The sequence below is a fragment of the Protopterus annectens genome, chromosome 14.part0 (assembly GCF_019279795.1).
Source record: "Protopterus annectens isolate FY-2018-M chromosome 14.part0, PAN1.0, whole genome shotgun sequence".
Classification (NCBI taxonomy): domain Eukaryota; kingdom Metazoa; phylum Chordata; order Ceratodontiformes; family Protopteridae; genus Protopterus; species Protopterus annectens.
This window is the reverse complement of record NC_056748.1, coordinates 25,574,732-25,589,654: the sequence shown is the minus strand read 5'-3', so window position 1 is coordinate 25,589,654 and position 14,923 is coordinate 25,574,732. Positions and strand designations below refer to the sequence as shown.

At 40.8% G+C, this 14,923-nt stretch overlaps 1 protein-coding gene across 1 annotated transcript in view; it reads left to right on the top strand.

The window, feature by feature from the left end:
* FRYL (FRY like transcription coactivator) overlaps positions 1 to 14,923 on the top strand; it is a 3,917,685-nt gene that overhangs the window by 3,386,638 nt on the left and 516,124 nt on the right. Inside the window, exon 52 of the mRNA XM_044055727.1 lies at positions 9,026 to 9,226. Within this exon, the coding sequence (XP_043911662.1) occupies positions 9,026 to 9,226 (201 nt within the window). The remainder of the gene's footprint in view (positions 1 to 9,025; positions 9,227 to 14,923) is intronic.

The window sequence follows — 14,923 nt, the reverse complement described above, 5'->3', positions numbered from 1 at the left end:
TAGCCCCCCACCTAGTCTGGTATATATATATATATATATGTATATCTATATATATATAGATGTATGTATGTATGTATGTGTTTGTGTATGGGTCTACTTCAAAGTAACGAAATTTCACATACCTGAATTTTAAATGATCAAAGTAGTAACACCAAACTTGCATTTAAGCGAACACTCACAACACCGATATTTTCATCAGGGAAAGGGGGCAGTTGACTAACATGGACAAAAAAAACAAACCGAAGCATATCAAACCCATCCAAGTCGGGGGCTTTGCCCCTCCCCCCAAACCCCCTATGTAAATATACCAATTCCGAGATCGCACTATAGTGAGGGAAAGGGCAAACTCCTGAAGGCTGGCTGACTATAGTGGGGAAAAGGGCAAACTCTTGAATGCTGGTTGACTGCTTCCTTTTCCTGGTGGAAATCTCTGTTGGGAGTGTTTGTTTAAATGCAAGATGTGAAGTTGTTCTGTCTTGCCTTCATTCTTAATGATGGTTTCGGAGCCGATCCTTGGCTCCGACTCGGCTAAATGCAAAAGCTCGAGGTCTTCAACCAGCTCAAGGCCTACTACCTATCCATGATGCACTGGTGCTTCCCTCCGATCTCGTTTGCTGCTGCAACAGATGGGCGATTCACCAACTCTGGCCAGTGAAAGTTTATTTTTTTCTCTTTAAAATTACTTCAGTTTCTATATTGTTAGATAAAACTTGGTTGATTAGAGATAGTTAGTAATTCTTATTGCCTTTCGCACTTTGCGTTTCTGCTAGTGTGCTCTTTTTTTCTGCTAGTTCTTCGTGGCCTGTTTGAAGGCCTTTTGTTAAACTCCCCATTTCCCTTTAATGGAGTGTTAGTAGTTAGTTCAAATAGTAGTTAAAACTGTTATTGTGCAGAGTGTTTATTATATAGGTAAAAAAAATAGTATCTAGAACTTATTGTTACTGTGTAGAGTGTTTGTGGTATAGGTAACTGTCCGTGTGAATGAATATATATATAGATATATATATATATATATATATATATTTAAATCTCTTCATAGTATTGTGTGTTGTTAATATTTTTTCTTATAGCCTGTTTAAGTTAAAAGGCTACATTATTTTTTGTTATAAGCTCGTTTAAATTAGAGAGCTCTTTACTGTGTGTTTGTGTGAGTGGGTTAAGATGTCTCAAGATAAAGACAAGGACGCTAAACAGTCTAAACCTTCAGGGTTTAAGAAATGCCCTAAATGTGGACAGAAAATGCCCGTAACTGATGGACGCATGGAGTGTGTGTATTGTTTAAGGGAATTACATTTACAGGAAACATGTTCCATATGTCACTCCTTTAGTTCCCGAGTATTACAAGAAAGGAAGAACAAGTTGATTGTCAGGGGCTTGATTAAATCTTCCTTTCAGGAATCATTGGATCAAGGTCATACAGCTCATACCAAGCCGTCTAAAGCTTCAAAAACTTCTTCCACTACTGGATCTTCGGAGCCGGGAAAATTTCCTTCATCCAGTACGTCGAAATCTGACAGACGTTCAACCTCGGTGCCACTGACTTCGGAGCTGACTGTTATCACTATCAGGAGCCAGTCCCCGGTACTGGAGCTGGTATCTCCCGTTTTGAAATCTCCGATATTACAATCTGTAGCTTCTTCAGCTCTGTTTTCTCAGTCCTCAAGAAGCCTGTCAGACATTGATGTGGATCGTGTGGTGCAGAAGTTTCTGCAGACACTGGCGCTGGCCAAGCTTTTGTTGGGGCCGACTCTTCGGGCTTCAGAACCATCTAATCCTCCTTCCCCCATATCTGTTCCTCCGCCAATCTGAATCGAGAGCCAGAGTGCTTGGAACTGATGATAGTGGAGCCGTCAGTACTGAGACCTGCTCCAGGACTTTCGGATCCGACTTCGCAGACTGCATCGGTGCTGACCAAAAAGTAGTCTAAGGCCGACACTGTCCGGTCGGGCCCAGAGATGAAATTCGAACTGATCTTTCAGGTCCAACTTTGCTTCTCGGGGCTTCGGCACGGGTGAGTTCGGCACCTACCTCTGGCTCGGAGCCTACCATCTTGGTGCTGAGGGAATCAACTGTATCTTCAGATCCAGGAGTCCCTTCACATCGGAATCGGGTGGCCTTCGATGCCATGAGGAGAGCATTGTCCCTACGGACAACCACTTCATCAGGACCAGCAGCTTCTTTCCCTAAATAGCCAATGTCTACTTTGTCATCACAGATTCCACAAAATCATAGAGACCCAGAGCCTCAGGAAGCCCCATTGAACAATCCCTACTCTTCTGAGACCTCACCAGAAGATCCCACTGAGGAGGTCCATCGGAAGAGGCTGTGCAAGAGGAAGCATCTGGTTTCCCCTCAGGAATCCCTCACTTCAGACACCGACTTTGATGATTCAGAAGATTTCCCACAGTCACCCTCAGAAGATATCTCCTTCATAGATATCTTAGAGATTCTCAAACAGAGAGGTGATTGGCAGCCCATCAAACCTACTGAAGATGAGTCAGTCTACCTGAAGGCTTTTGGGTCTCAGCCCTCCACCTCTTGGGTGTCTCCACCTTTCGACGAACTCACGGACTTAGTTTGTGGAAAGGCATGAGAGTCTCCAGATATGGAACCTGTCCCTAGAAGGCCTAATAAGTTTATTACCTCACCACAGGACAAGGCTTTTCTCACCAAGGGAGTCCCTGTTGATGCCATGGTGGTGGCGGCCACAAAGGAGGAGTTATCCGAAACTTCATCGGTCCATCCACCGAATAAGGATTCGAGAGTCATGGACAGATTTGAAAAGCGCATGTTTACTTCGGCGACTTTTGTTCTTAGGTCGCTGAATTATCTTACCCATTTCACTAGATTATAAAGAGATAACCTAAAAGAGCTAGGAAATGCTCTACAGGGTTCAGTAGCTGCAGGAGTCTCAATAAAATATCCTCACAGCTCTCCACCCTCAATTTCCTAACAGACTTGTCCATGCATCTGCTTTCGTATACAGCTGATGAGGCGAGCAGAGCAGCGGGTATAGAAATTGCTCTTAGGAGACATTCCTGGATGTGCTTATGTTCTTTTGTGGAGCCCTTTAAGTCATCCTTTATCAACACCCCTTTTGATGGCTCGTCCCTTTTTGAATCCAAAGTGAAAGAAACGCTTACCAGGTGTGAACAAGACGGCAAAACTCTGCCTGCTGTCGGAGTCCCTATTTCCACACCTACCAGACCTTACCCCAAAGGTCAGAAAGGAGGAAAGATGTGGTTCCGGACAACTCAAGGAGTCTTTCAGGACACACTTGGTGAACCCCCCCTCCAGAGGCAGAAGAGGGGGCAATAATGGAAGACACTATCCACACGGCAGAGGGGGTCCACAGAACCAGGATGACAGAGATCAGTTCTTTGGGAAGCCCCATCAGCGCTCCTGAGAGGAGGCCTGCCTGTCCATCTCTGGAGGCATTTAAGGGACGCTCATCTTTGTACCCAGATGCCTGGCTAAAATAACAAAAGACAGCAGGGTACAAAGCATCATATCCAGAGGTTACTCTATTCCCTTTTCCACCCTACCTCCCTCAATAAGAAAAATCCCAGATGTTGCTCCCAGTCACAGGGAACAAGCAATGATAGAAATTCAAAGGTTGCTACAGAAAAGTCATCCAGCTGGTCCCCACAGACCAGATAGGATCCGAAACTTATTCAAGATTCTTTTTAGTTCCAAAGAAAACAGGGGACTGGAGGCTCATTTTGGATCTCAGCAAATTAAACAAATCGAGTTCCTGATGGTTACGCTGCAGTTGATACTTCTTTTTATAGGAAAAGACAATTGGATGTGCTCAGTAGATCTCCAGGATGTGTACTACCACATAAAAATGGACAGACCATCCAGAGATCACCTGCGCTTTCGGCTGGGGACCAGTCACTACCAATTTCGAGCACTGTCCTTGGTCTCACAACAGCCCCCAGAGTGTTCAGCAAATGCATGGCAGTAGTCACAGCTCACCTGAGATGTTTGGGATTCCAGGTGTTTCCATACTTAGACGACTGGCTCCTAACTGCCACCACCAGGCATTAGCTCATTCAAGCAAGGGACACAACTATGAATCTATGCTGTCAGTTGGGGATTGCCATAAATTTAGAAAAATCTGCCTTATTGCCATCATAGCATACTGTTTTTATAGGAGCAGATCAGGACACCACCACAGTGACCTTAAAACTTCCATCAGAAAGGGTTTCTACTCTTCGGCAACAGGTTCTAGCCCTTCTCTCGAAAGAAAAAGCCCCAGCTTCCACGGTTCTCAAATTGCTTGGTACTGTGGCGGCAGCAATCATTGCAATTCCACTGGGTCATTTGCATATACGGATACTACAATGGTCCTTTCAGGAACTCCCAATGTCACATCAGATTATAATCACAAATTCATGCAAGAAGGACCTTCAGTGATGCCTGACATCGTATTGTGTAACAGTAGGGCGTCCCTTTGTTCTACACAACCCAGTTGCCATAGTGACCATGGATGCTTCCCTGATAGGATGGGGGCAATTGACAGGGAAGAACAGCCCAAGGCACATGGAAAGAATACAAGGCTCACCTGCATTTCAGTGTCCTAGAGATAAGAGCGGTACTTCTAGCATTGTAGTCCTTTCAAGACTCTCTTCCTCTGGGGAACATTGCAATCCAGGTAGACAGACAAGTAAGTAGTCTGGTACATAAACAAACAAGGAGGAACCAAATCTTTACCCCCTTTGTCGAGAAGCCTTGCGAGTATGGCAATGGGCGAACTCCACCCAGCTCTTTCTGATAGCAATGCACATCCTGGGTCCAACGTCATAGCAGACAAGCTGAGCAGGGCAATTCTATTGCCTCGAGTGGTCCCTAAAGAAAGAAGTGGCAGAAGATGTATTCCGCATATGGGGTCAGCCTTGCTGCGATCTCTTTGCCACACCCACAAACATGAAATGCAGCAGCTACTTTGCTCTAATCCCCCCACCAGGGGAAGCCCCAAGGCATGCACTTGTACACGATTGGCCCCCAGGTCTCTTTTATGCTTTTCCAGCATTACCTCTGATAACCAAGGTTTTACAGAAAGCCAGTGCCTTGGGAAGGACCATAATTCTGATAGCCTCCTATTGGCCTCGCTAGATTTGGTTCCCCTTTCTTCGACCTCAGCTGTTGGAAGAACCTTGTGTCCTGGGCCCCAGTTCCAGACCTCCTGATTCACTCATCGGGGGCTTTTCGCCTGTCCCATCAGTCCCTTAAATTGACAGCGTGGCTGCTCGAATTCCAAACATAGGCAGGCTTCAGAATCTTTCAGCTGCAGTGCAACATATATTGACATCTGTCACAAATCATCCGCTAGAAAGCTTTATCTCAGCGAATGGAAAAGATTTTCAATATGGGCAGTACAAAGTCATCTTGATCCTTATTTAGCTCCAGTAGCTTCTGTTGTGGAATTTTTGACAAAACTATTCAGTGAGGGGAGCAGCTCCTGCAACTGTTTGAGTTCAGTTGGCTGCAATCTCCAACTTCCATCTTGGTGAGGAAGGGTCTAATATCATGTTTCATAGACTCTCGAAGGCATTTCTCAAAGGCACTATACATTTAAGACCAACCATCAAATCTCCTTTTTCTCTGTGGAATCTAAATTTTGTACTATCACAAATAATTCTACCACCCTTTGAACCAGCCTCTTCATGTGACCTAAAGTACATTACATGGAAAACCATCTTTCTAGTAGCTAGTACTTCTGCTTGGAGGGTTTCAGAGTTACAGGCCTTGTCCATAAAACCCCCTTACACAATATTTCATAATGATAGTGTCTCTCTGGGACAAATCCCTCATTTGTACTGAAGGTATGCTCAGAAACAAATCACAGTCAGTCTATAGAATTGTCTGTATTCTTCCCCAAGTATGGCAGTAAGGCAGAGTATATGCTGCACAAGCCTAATGTTCACAGACAGCTACGCTTCTATTTGGACAGGACCAAGGATTTCAGGAAAATGGATCAACTCTTTGTTTCCTTCTCAGACTCCAAGAAGGGTGCTCCTGTTGTTTAAACCACTTTATCAAAATGGTTATAAGACATTATTGCCTTTACTTTACAATTCAGTGAATTCACCATTAGAAGACAAGATAAAGGCCTACTCAACTAGAGCTGTATCCACTTCCTCAGCCTTTTCTGCCAAATTACCAATAGATACAATTTGTGCAGCAGCTACTTGGTTAAGGGCCTCGTACCTTTATCACTCACTACAAAGTGGGTAGGGCCTCCAGGGACAGGGCTTCCTTTGGTTCCACTGTCCTGAAGAATATACTCCCGTGAGCCACCCAAGAAGATGGTGCTTGGGACGCTGTCCCATCAGTAAGAATGAAGGCAAGATGGAACAAATTCACATAAAGAAGTTATGTACTCACCATAACGTTCCATGTGAGTTGTTCATCTTGCCTTCATTCTTGCGTCCCACCCTCCAACCCCCTTCCAGGGTTCTTGAGGATCGAGAACCTGAGGTGAGACATGGTTGTAATTGACTTTTATCTAGTGTATTCTATACTTGCTATATTGGGAGATGGCTTACACCATTGTTGGCAGCAAACAAGATCAGAGGGAAGCACCAGTGCATCATGGGATAGGGAGTAGGCCTCGAGCTGGTTGAAGATCTCAAGCTTTTGCACTTGGCCAAGTCGGAGCCGAGGATCAGCTTCGAACCCATCAGTAAGAATGAAGGCAAGATGAACAAATCACATGGAACGTTATGGTGAGGACATAACTTCTTTTTCGGTGTTATCTTGAACATTTAAAATTTGTGTAAGTGAAATTTCGTTAATTTGAAGTAGACCAATATATATATGTGTGTGTGTGTGTGTGTGTGTGTGTGTGTGTGTATATATATATAAATATATATATATATGTGTGTGTGTGTGTGTGTGTGTACACTATATATGCAGCATGTCACTAATAGAATGTCCTTAACTAGCCAAAGAGAGCACACACAGTTTTGCATGTCAGAAGCATTAACTGTAGTGCTCTTTAAACTTCCCTGGTTGAGTAGAAAGCACAGTATTCATATTCATTTGTGGTCTTTACTTAGAATGCATTTCTCTGTAGAATTCCACTTTCTCTAAAACTGCTGCACACAAGACATTGTAATTTAAACTAACATTGTATACATTAGAAAAACCCGTTGAAGTGGATGACACACTAACAACCACATGAAGAGCAAAATGAATCAGAATTGTACCCTGTGGCTCTTGTAGAAAAATAGTTTGAACAGTGCTTCTACAGCCATTGCTTATAATAATATAGCCAATAACTCTCCTGATTATACTGTAAACCGAGGTCTCCCTATTTCTGGCTTGGCTGTTTATAAGTACTTAGAACTCAGTAGTACTTGTGTGCTATTTGTGTAGTCAAAAGCCTTCTCTGCTTCCCTTAGTGTCACCAAGAACTTTTCATTCTGCTGTAAAATGATTTTCTGATTATGCATGTATCGAACTATAAATATGTAAAAAAATGAATGTCTTCAAAATAATAATGTTTAAATTACTGTATATGTTTAGGCTTATGTTTGTAACATTTAGTGTTAGTGTATCTTATTCCCTTAAGCATCCATTGAAAAGGGTCCCTTTCTAGTTGGACAGTCCCAAAAGACAAATGCAAATAAAGCAGTAAAAGTAAACAACATTTAACAAATATTAAACTAGCACCTGTCAAAGTAGCAGCAGCAAGAACTCTTGTTCATGTTTGATGATTTCATGTCATAACCATGACCATAGCTAAGGAAAAAGCAATTACAGTTTCCCAGAGATTAATCCAGTTGTCATCTCCATATATCCAGACATCTTCTGCATTGCAGTTTCCTTACTTTATAATAAGTCTGTGTTGGTAAATTAAGTTCTTCCTCTACTTCAAAACTCTCTCCACAGTTTTTGGTTCTGTGGCCAGCTTAAAACATAAAACTCTTATAAATTAAAATTACATCAACTTCCTCTTCTAGAGAAATGCCCTGATGAAATTGAGAAAGCTGTATTGTAAGATGCACATCCTCATCACGGAGATCTTCATAATTAGGCTATCCTTTGCCCCCAATCCACTGTTCAGAGGTGGGCAATCATATACATTTGAACATTTCATTCCACCTCCAACAAAATTCATAAGCAGACGGGAATGATGTGCATCCTCCCACTCCTGTCATCTCTGACTCAACAACACTTACTAACAGTGCAAGTCCACCCTGGTCTCTTCCACGGATGACCACCTGTTCTCCAGTAGGTGTCAACATTGACAGGCCATGCTCCCCCACCCCCCAAGATGGTAGTGAGCTGGTGTCATCTGCTTAAATCCATTTTCCCCCTCCTGGTCCTTCTAGCACCCATACCACTAATTGAATATAGGTCTTTTGGGGTTTAGTCAGGCCTTCATCTTGCTATGCCATTAAGCTAAGGTAGTAACTGAACACTTTTATGGAAAACTGTGGTAATGACCTTCATAGGTCACTAACCAGAGCCAGTAATCACTACACTACCAACATAAATGAAAATAACACTTAAGCCTCTTTCCATTTCCTGTAGTTCCAGATTGCCCCACCTACAGCACCATGGTTTTATGCATTCTTTCTTAATGAAATAGTAACACAGACTATTATATGCACAGTACCTTTATTTTATGCTCGCATGTAAAGTATATTTGAATGATTTAAAACTGTCATTGTTCTGAACAGTCCCACACTCTTTTTCGTACCACATTACCAAGTTTATGAACACAGGGATGGACTTTCTTAAACAAAAAAGTTAGAAAGGATTACTTTTTAGGGTATGTTTAAGTTTATAATCGCCTTAGATGCTTTCAGAAGTGTTGCAATGGATGTCATTGTTTTTAGGCAATAGGCAGCAAGACCTAAAATCAATTGTTTATAATTTGTGCACATGTCGCACATGTGCTGCATAATTTTTAATATTACATGTTAGGCATGATTGCTGTGCTTATTAGAATATGAATAAAAGTCTTTGTTGATGCTTCCTCATTGCATGTGTTGTTTTATTATGTTAACAGGGTGAAAGTATGGATAACTTCAACTGGGGAGTGCGCAGACGTTCTCTCGACAGTATTGATAAAGGAGATACACCATCTTTGCAAGAGTGCCAGTATTCTGGGAGCACGCCAAGTTTGAATTTAACCAGTCATGAAGATACTGATGAGTCATCAGAGGAAGAGGCTTTAACAGTTAGTCAGATCCTGTCTCGATCACAGATGGTAACTTTTAATTTTCTTGTGTATGTCAGTGGTGCCCTTTGTGCATGCTTTGTTTTCTTTTTTAAAACTGTGGGATTGGGAGTAGGATTCTACTTGCATCTACAGTGACTGGATTTTTGAAAAACAAGATTTTTTTTCATCATTTTTAAGTCCTGTTTTTATGTGTTTAATAAATGATATAACTGATGTGGTTTACTTTGTAGATTATGGAATTCAGCACACATGGCTAAATGTAATCAAATTCTCTTTTTTGTCATTTTATTGTTTTGAAAATTGACTGACTTTGAGGTATTCAGAGACAGCTGCTGTTTTTTTTTTTTTTTTTTTTTTTTTTGTGAACATCTCACCAATGGAAGATCTCTCTTCCGTATTAAGTTTTGCCTACCTTTTTCCTTGCACATTGAGCTTGTGTAGTTTTATTCTTGAAGGCATGTTTCCATGAAGGAGACCTAAGCCTGAAATCATTCAGCTCCTTCCTAATAGTTGAACATGCTAGGTGGTCTTCTGTATTTTTTCTTTGACTTTCCTTGTATTTTAAAAAATATTTTCCTGTTAGAATTGTGATTTCTTCAGTATGCCTTGACAGGTTTTTTTCTAGTTCTGGTTTGTATTTGTGGTGTCTGAAAGTACAAACGTATAGAGAAGTATTTGTAATACAGCATTCAGGAAGTTAAAGTAGCAGAACAGAAAAAGATGCACCCATAAAACCTTTCCTTTGATTCTTAAGCTGATGGCATCTTCCTTCAGTCTCCAGAGGAGGCAAACAATTCTTCAGAGGGCACCAAGAGGAAAGAGATACAGAACTTAGGAGGAGAAAGAAGCAATGTCTTACTAGTGATTCCATTATTGTGATGACGGAACAAGGGAAGGATGGGAAGGTGTGGCATATAGGAACAGGGAATAAATTCTAGGGATTGAAGGAACCGCTGCTGTCGGAAGGATTCTATCTAGATGTCATTGTTCATTTACAGACAGATGGACCTGGGTGTGAGAATAGCAGACGCATTTAAAAGATGTTCAGTACATAGATAACCATTGTAGTAGCCAAAGCTGTATGGCTCTTACCCCTTGCACCAGCCAGATTCACAGAGCTTTGGGAGCCTTCCTTGTGCACTACTGCCAGGAGCCCACATGCAACTCCTTATAAAAGGCAGTTGAGGTGCAAAAGTTTCGGACCTTTTTTCCTGCCAAAGCCAGTGCTTCTTTGGTGGGCCTCATGGGTCTGGCAGTCAGCTAACAGTCTTTCAAGAACTGAGCTGATAAGTCTGTGAAAGCCTCCCTACTACATATGTACTTAGTGAAAAAAAATGAAAATGTTGTGTTTCTGTTTCCATGGACAGGGCAGATTTACTGGGATTTGCCAAAGAACTTGTCTCTGCCTTTTCACAGCTTTCTGAATCTTCAGATAAGAAAAGGATCCCTCTTATTCTGACAGGATTTTTTGGTCAGAAGATCAGGCATTGCAGGAGGGGTTTTGTATCTCAAGAAATTCTTTTCAGTCTGAATAATCTGATTCTGATGAAGGTTTAGTGTCAAATTTCCTTGCGCAAGAGATTTCTTAAAACTTTCATATTTTTTTTTCCCATTGGGACCAGAATGTTAAGTAGCACAGAAAATGTTTTGACAGGTTACAGTTACAGAGGTCTATGGCTACTTCTTTTCCTCCTGTAATTGCCTCATTAGAGAATGTTTTTCTCACAACTTGCTGCTCCTAAGAAGTGTCTGTTTTATAACCCTAAAACAGAGAGCAGTCATTTATTTTTCTAAATCTGCTGCTCCCAAGAAGTGTCTGTTTTATAACTCTAAAACAGCAGTCATTTATTTTTATAAATCTGCTACTACTAAACTGGTTACTGTTAATAACTCAAGGTGAGAAAGAAGTTGATTACTTAAGGAAAATATTGTAGTCTTCTGGTAACTGTTCCTCAGGGGAATTGGCTTCATCTGTGGCTTTTTGGAAAGGGGCGAACTCTCAAACAATTCTAGAGGCAACAATTTAATATTTTGTACATACTTTACAAAGCATTGCAATCTGGCTTCCTTTTCCAGTTCCAGAACAGGCTTTGCTTAAACCATTCTCCAGGGGCTTCTGGAGGCTTAGTTATTGGCACCACCCTTTTTTCTCTGACTAAGCTACGATGATCTTACCCATTTAGCTTAAGCTACTGCAACAGTGATCAGTATACTGAACACAGTACAGTTGTATAAGTAAACATTCCTAACAGTAAATTTTCTAATTGATCACCATTGCAGTAGCAGTCCCTCCCTTTCAACAGCCTCTTTTTTTCTTGCTGTTTTTTTTTTCTTGTTGCCAGGGTGTGACTGTTTCACTCTGTTTTGTATATAGTTTATTGTTGCTTTGTTCCGTAGTATACGTTTTCAGGCTCTTAACCTCCCTCCTAGCAAAAAGTGCTCTGAGGCTTTTGTGCTTCAACTGCATTTGTGTGATCCTCCTTGTGGCGGCCTCTCTACCCCAGGCCAGTAATCAAGGAGCCTCAATCCTCACTACTGAGACTGGTGAGAGACAGTCACTAAAAACAGGAATGAATTTACACAATATTTTCAGATGCAGCTCCCTGCATCAAGCACAGTTTCCCCCAAGAACACACACAGAACTCACTGTAGAGCTGGGACTGGAATCTCTGTCTCTCCAGATCCAAAACAAGATTCACTTTGGAGCACTGTGTCCCAGTTCCAAGTAGCTGACACACCCACACTTGAGTATTTCATCTTCACTCACACACACACTCACACACTCCAGGGAATGGCTGGTACAAATTTACTAGTTCTACCCCTTCTGCCCAGACTGTACGATAACCATGCTGCCACCTGTCAACCACTCTCAGGCTCATGCAAAGGTATCCAATTATACTTTGTAAAATCAATACAAATATAAATGTTAGGGTGTAATCAAAGCAACAAGACTTTTCAGAGTGGCCACGGCATCACTAAAATCAGCGCAGGTACTCTCTGGATGTTAAAAGTAGTCTCTAAAAGACCAGTCACAATGAAAGGTGTAAAAATATTTAATAATAAATAACATAAAAACATAGAAATGCTAAATGCCCAAGTAAAGTAAACACCAGAGTTTCAGTTACAGGAGACATAAATTAACACAGCTGGACAGATTCTAATTGATGCAGAAAAACACTAGTTAACTAATCTCACTGTATTTCCTGACTGTCTAAAGAGTAACTGTTCCCTAGCTAACTTAATTAATACAGCAAGGCTAGAGGGAATCCTGAGATGCTTACTTCCACAAGGCAAGGTGATGAACTTCAAAGTGACTGAACTGTGATAACTGAACTAACTGTGATAAGGGACATGGTCTTTATATCAAGTTCCAAAGAAAACAAAATAAAAACAAACTGCTGTGGGAGTTCCATCCTGTCAGTACTGGTTATTGATTGACATCACATTTGATCACCTGACTCTGGTACAGTACCCATACATAGTTTGCCAAGATCTGTTGCAGTATCTGAAAGCTATAGAAAATTTTCAAAAATTTCTACTCTTTCCAGAATTCTTTGTGTAAACATTAACATTTAATCAGTTCAACAACACTGTTTTCTTTTTCAGTAAACATCTTTATTAAATTATCACATATGACATAGGCAATCTTACATTTATATAAATAAAAAACAAACAACGTTGACACCACTTTAGTTGTAAACATTTTGTATGTCACAGGCACCATTGAAACAACTGTAGTTGCAAACATTATACATCACTTAGAATCTGTCCAGTCATTGTCAGTTAAGCATTAGATGGCATTCAAATCCTGCCTCTTAAACCTCGTTCCTTCTCTGCATATATTGCTCCCACAATTCCCATTTTTTCTTATGTAGTTCGCTCTGTCCCTTTTCTAAAGATTTCAATTCCAGTTGTTTTATCTCTGTTAGTATATTCACTACTTTTAGTAAAGTTGGTCTAGACTTTGATTTCCATTTTCTAGTAATTGCTTTTTTGGCAGCCACCATAACTAGACTCAGCAAGGCTTCATTATGTCTAGGCAGTTCCAATACCTTATAATAGCTCCCCAGTCAGTCCAAACTGTTCACCCAGCATCTCTGACAGAGCAGTTTCCAGAGAATCCCTAAAGTCTGCCAGCTCACTACACTCACACAAAATATGTTCCAGCCATCTCTTTCTTGCCTGTCACACATCCAACATTTGCTATCCACCCAAGGAACAATTATATGGAGTCTACTTGTGGTATAAAAATACCTATGTAAATGTAGATTCTGTTGCATATTTGGGAGATATACATATATCTCCGCATTGTCGCTTTGTGAATTGCTTATCCAGTCTCTCTTCCCATTCCTTTCTACACTTTTCTGATTGATTCTTATAATTATCATGCAATATTTCCTATGCTCTACTAATTATTCCTTTTTTAAAGGCAGCTTCTGTCCTAGATTCTATTAAAAACTCTACCAGTGCTGGTCTTTCATTTAGGACCCCCGTATTTATTTCTCTTTGCCTGTACTCTAATATCAGTCCTTAGTAAGGAGGGCCGTCTCTAACCTGCAGTCCAAATACGTTCTTAATGTCTTCCCATTCTATTACCTTTCCCTTTTTAGTTATTTGTTCCCAGTACCTTGGCTTCTTTGCCAGTATTCTCCCAATAAATTCCAGCCCCTCTTGCTTATTATCTGTATGCCTAACCACTATCACCCCTATCGGCAGAATCTCTTTTCTCCATTCTCTTGCTGATTTAATTCTTAGAATACTCCCTGCTATTTTATGAATATAATGTTCTGTATGATTTTTGGTGTTCTCCTTAAGAGTCTGCATCCAAAATCCCAGTCTCTCCCTATTTCTTGAATCCCCCCCCCACCGTATCATTTTATTTTATTTTACATTTGTTGACCGGGTTTGTCCGACTGAGCTTCATAGCCCTTTTTCAGTGGAGGCCCGAGGAGAAAAGCTCCAACATAGTTTAACAAACTAGTATCATCATCATTACTTTACACTTAGAATTATAGTTTTCTGCCTGTGTTATGTATACGAACCTTAACTGTGTTGCTCTAAAATGCCCCGTCAAATTGGGTAACCCTAGTCTGCCTTGTTCTATTGGAAGAGTCCGCTTATCCCACTTGACCCTTGCTGTCTTCCCTTCCCAGATAAAATCCTTCAACTCTTTTAATTGCTTTCCACAGCTTCTCCTCTAGTTGATAAAAATATGCCTGACCTATGTATAAGACTAAAGAGACAAAAACATTTTAATTGCTTGTGTGTTAGTAACAAAGCTTCCATGTTCTCAATTTTTGCATTATCTTCTGTTTAGTCTCTTCCCACATATCGTTAGCTGCCACAACAGTCATTTCTAATCCATACTCCTAAATACTTCATTTTATCTTGTCCCCATAAATATGAATATTGTCGGACCAATTCGTGTGTGGTTACATAATTACTACTATTGCCTTTGTTTTAGCTTCATTAATTTTGTACCCAAAGAAGATATGAAACTGTCTTAAAATGTTCCACAACACTGTAATTTCCATTTCTAGTTTTGTAATGTATAATATAACATAATCTGCAAATAGAGCCAGCTTTTCCTGACTACCATACCAATTATATCCTTGAGTTCCTTATTTTCTTTGCCAGTGGTTCTAAATATAATGCAAATAACAAAGGAGAAAGTCGACGACCCTGCCTGGTTCCAACCCACCCCAAGCCCAAAGAAGTTTTCAA